This window comes from Sinocyclocheilus anshuiensis, unplaced genomic scaffold (assembly GCF_001515605.1).
Source record: "Sinocyclocheilus anshuiensis isolate Anshui unplaced genomic scaffold, SAMN03320099.WGS_v1.1 scaffold532, whole genome shotgun sequence".
Lineage (NCBI taxonomy): Eukaryota > Metazoa > Chordata > Actinopteri > Cypriniformes > Cyprinidae > Sinocyclocheilus > Sinocyclocheilus anshuiensis.
Window position 1 is genome coordinate 1053025 of NW_015555819.1, and position 4606 is coordinate 1057630.

General features: G+C 34.9%; 1 protein-coding gene across 1 annotated transcript in view; it reads left to right on the forward strand.

Annotated features, from left to right (window-relative positions):
• Positions 1-4606, forward strand: part of LOC107675245 (ATP-binding cassette sub-family C member 8-like) — an 80376-nt gene that overhangs the window by 50162 nt on the left and 25608 nt on the right. Inside the window, exon 19 of the mRNA XM_016469523.1 lies at positions 4310-4342. Coding sequence (XP_016325009.1) covers positions 4310-4342 — 33 coding nt within the window. The remainder of the gene's footprint in view (positions 1-4309; positions 4343-4606) is intronic.

A 4606-nucleotide genomic window follows, 5' to 3' on the forward strand; every position in this document is an offset into this window, starting at 1 on the left:
TTTTTTTTTTTTTTTTTTTGCTCATGTAGACAACATTTTAAGTCATAGTTTGGCAAACATGTTCGGACGGTAGGCAGCAAATTATTCAATCATCTAAGATACCTAATTTTGGCCAAAAGCAGTATTTAATGTATTCTTCATGGATGCACCAGAATGCATTGCGTTGCACAGATTGTGTGAAGGGACATGTCAATTATGAATATATATTTATTCAGAACTGATAAGCATTGAAAGACTTTTCATATTGAGCTTAAATGTAGTGAGACCCTAAAGGACATGGTGATCGGAGGAAAAAATATATATTTTAGTCCATTTTGTGAGCAAACGCAATGTTTCTCTGTGGAACGCAGCACTTTTAGAAGATAAAATATTTTTTTTAACGAACAAAGTTTATTGGGAAATGTAAAACTTTTTAGAGAAAGCACATTTTTGTGGGTGAATACAAAATTTCTTGAGGGACCAAAATCTTTGTGAGAGAACAAATATTTTTGTGCGCTAATGCAAAGTTTTTCCGGCAACGTAAAAGTTTTACGAGAGAATGCAACTTTTTGCAAGTGAATGCAAAATTTCTTGAGGCAACAAAACCTTTCTGAGAGAAAACACATTTTTGTGAGTGAATGCAACGTTTCTCTGCGAACGCAAAATTTTGAGCGAATGCAAATTTTTGTGAGCGAATGAAGAGTTCTTTGGTGAACACAAAACTTTTGCATGAGAACAAATTTTAGTGGCCAAATGCATCGTTTTTTGGGTGAATGCAAAACTTTTATGAGAGAGTGAATTTTAGTGGGCGAATGTATAGTTTTTGGGGAAACTTTTGCATATTGCATATTTGCATATTGTTTCCATAACTATGTCCCCTTAGGGACTAAAGAAATCAAATTTTATTAGTAAAAAAATGTACTTCATTAACTTACATTAACGGTCGCCGTGATTTTGCCAAGTCACACATGATCCTGGACCAACATTACTGTCCAAAAACATAGACCTAACCCTATCCCTACCCCTAAACCTAACCTTACCCATAATTTATCCCAAAAATCAGAGGGAAATGATAGCTGAATAACAAGGGTGCAGAAGCACCTAACCCTTGTTGTAAGCCTAAAACAGACATTTCCTGTAAATTTATCCTGCAATTCTGATTGGTTGATTGGGATCAAGTTACTTTACTAGTTACTTGGAAAAAGGAAATCTGATTACATAACGTTACGTAAAAAGTTACTTAATCAGATTTCTTTTTTCCAAGTAACTAGTAAAGTAACGTTACTTTTTAATTTACAAGAAACTGAGTTACTGTTTCAAATAAGTAACGCCATTTATTGACTGACAGCTCTCGTGTTGCCATGTTGAGAGAAATCGGGAGTAAGTGCAGAGGCGTTGTGTGCGCTGTGTAAACATGATCTTACTGTAGTTCTAGACTAAATGTGAACATGCATTTACTCATCTCACCTGCACAAAAACTGATTCAGTATTCCTCAAAATGAATGAAAACAGTGAAATGCAACCTTAGAAACCTGCAATAATTAAATATGTTAAATAATGCAAAAACTTTTAAAAGTAACTGTTCCCAACACTGGGCATGCCGAGACAAAGCTTGTCTCAAATTGTTAAAAATAAATATATGCTGCATTCTGCAATGCAGAAATTGTGGCTAGTCATATTGCTAAAAAATTGTGGCTGCTAGGTTTTGAGAAATTGTTGCTTTGGCCACTTGATTATATGGCAAGTGGAAAGAGGACAGGAAATGATGAGAAAACCAGACCGGGAAATGACACCAACTGGATTTGTGTTGCTTTGTATTTGCACAACACGCTAGCATGTACACTAGCCGCTAAACCATGGCTCTAACAGAGATAGCTGCAATTTCAATGGCTTTCTTATCTGCTGTAATGGGTGAACTCATTTGTTTTGTCTGTTAAATACATAAACTCTGTAGGGAACAGCTCAGGTATTAGCTCTTTGGAGGACTATTAAAAAGCGTTTTACTATCTAGGCGACAGTTGGTGCTGGTGATAAAATGTACTACTGTCCCCTCGGTCATCAATAAAACAGCACGCGCTTTTTCAATGTGTGAATGTGTGAGTGTGTGCAGGTGTCTGTCCTGTTCTTGGCACTTGAGCTGGAATGGCAGCCAAGAATAGACGTCTCTTATTACTGTTGGCGGCAATCACTATGTCATACATTACAAAGCCAAGGTGTGTTATTACCGGACATTTCAAAAAGCCATCTGCTATTTCATTCAAAAAGCTATTTGGATACTTCAAAAAATGCTGCCTGTTATCTAGAAATAGTGTAATTTCCGTACTAGAGCATTATTTTTATGTGATGGGCAATTTTTCCAATAAACCTCAACAAGCATCACAATCCATTCTTCTCACAGCTGAAATAGAAAATGGTATTGTTTAGAATGGAATACTAGCAGGATGCATACTGATTACTGCGCAGCATACACTCAATATATGTTTGCTGTTTAAATATGTATGTGAAACCGTATGCATTATGCAATGGGAAGCATTTTAAACTGTCCCTGATAGCACACGCACATCATGGAGACATTTGACATCTGCATTTACATCTGCAAGACGTATTTTTTAGTGTTTGCTCGTCTGCAATACATCCATAAGTCATTTCATATCAGATATCAAATAGACGTTTAGAAAACGGCTTTAAGATGTTTATGATTTAGAATGTATGTAAAAAGGACGTCTATCAGATGTTTGTACACAGCAGATGCTTTCCAGATCAAGTGATCTTTAACAGACATCTTGCAGACGTATGTGTGCTATCTGGGGTCACATGACCTCAGACATAAATTTAAGTGAGCAAGTAACATTCACTAGCTAGCATGCGATTGACCTTCATGAATGAAATGTGGTTGAAGAATGTCAGTTTTATCTGTATGTTGAAAAAAAAAAACATTAAATGCTAAATGTTGAAAAAAAAAGATAACAAAATAAATAAATCAACATTGACATTTTAACTAGACGTTGTAAAACACATAGTGATATCGCTGTTGATTCAACAGTCATTGAACCTTGATTCTTGATGTTGATTCACCTGTGAGAGTAAACATTGAATCATACAAAATTGCTGAAACGATATTTACTGCTTAATGGTTGTAGAAAAGGTTAGCAAAATACTTATCAATATCAATACAAATCAGCGATGACATTTTTACAAGATGTTGTAAAAGACGTTGAAACTGTTGCATATCAGCATTGATTTTATTTGAAAAATCAAAAACAGAAATCAACATTGATTGAACCTTGATTCATGATGTTGATTCACCTATGAATAAACATTAAAATGCTAAAAAAAAATGTTGAAACAACGTTTACTGCTAAAAAGATAAACACTACTAACAAATCAATGTTAAAATTTTAACATTGCATTGTAAAAGACATTGAAACAATATTGCAATATCTATGTTATTTCTATTAAAAAAAAATAGATTCTTTAAACTTTGATTCATGACACTGATTCACCTGTGAATATTCATTGAAATGCTAAAAAAACGTTTCCTGCTAAATAATTGTAAAAAGATATAATACTTAAAAGTTAAAAATGTAATAAGACAATGTAAAAATGTGAAACAATATCAATGTTGATTCAAACAGAAACAAAATTTAACTCTGATTCATGATGTTGATTGACCCGTGAATAAACGTTGAAAAGCTGCTGGGTTTTTATCATGTCAGAACTAAACATTCATTTAAGTTTTGTGTAAAAGCGTAATTTTGGTAAGCCAATCAAATGAAGAAAGAAAAATATAGTTGATACTTGGTTTGTCACACCTGAAATAGAAGGTTGAGCACATTGCATTGTGGGATACAACATTACATACAGTGTATTCTGTTAAATACTGCATAGTTTGACAACGTTTGTGTTAATAGTATGATAGCATGCTTTTCCAAACACAGCCTTAAATTGTTTACATATATAATTATGCAACTCTCCCATAGTTTGAATCAATCCTCTAAAACCTGATCCTTTCCTGGCTTGTACATGTTATCAAGGACAGCATGCCATTATATGTCCAAATGCTCAATAGACAAATCCATTAAGGCTCTTTCTCACTGTACTCATCCCTATATGAAGCTTCATTGGCTCGGCTGCACTGCATTGCGATTCAGCCATACATGATTACACCACTTCTCCGGCCTCCTGTTACATGGCATCAGCAGCAGCGCTTCAGGTTTAATGCGGAGCTGAGAGAGATGTACTGCAGAGGTCACGCTTGTGTGTGTAAATGTCTTTTCATGATGCTTTAGGGGAACCTTTTAAAGTGATATTTATGTATTTGTGCTTTCAGCCCCACAGATGCAGCTGCAGATGGGGATATCAGGTGTGTATCACACAGACAAACACATGCCACATGAGACTTGATTCACTAGTTCAAATATAGTTGTTTTTAAAGCAGTTTCTGAATACTAATCAGAAAGGTTAATTTTTACCATAAGACATGGACACTGACATCAGATACTGTTTGTTAGAGCACACAGTAAATTTTAAAGAAACAGTACACTAAAAATGATAATTTTGTCATTCATGTGTCACCCCCAAGCTGTGTGTGTGTGTGTGTGTGTGTGTGTGCGCGCGTTTTTGTGAC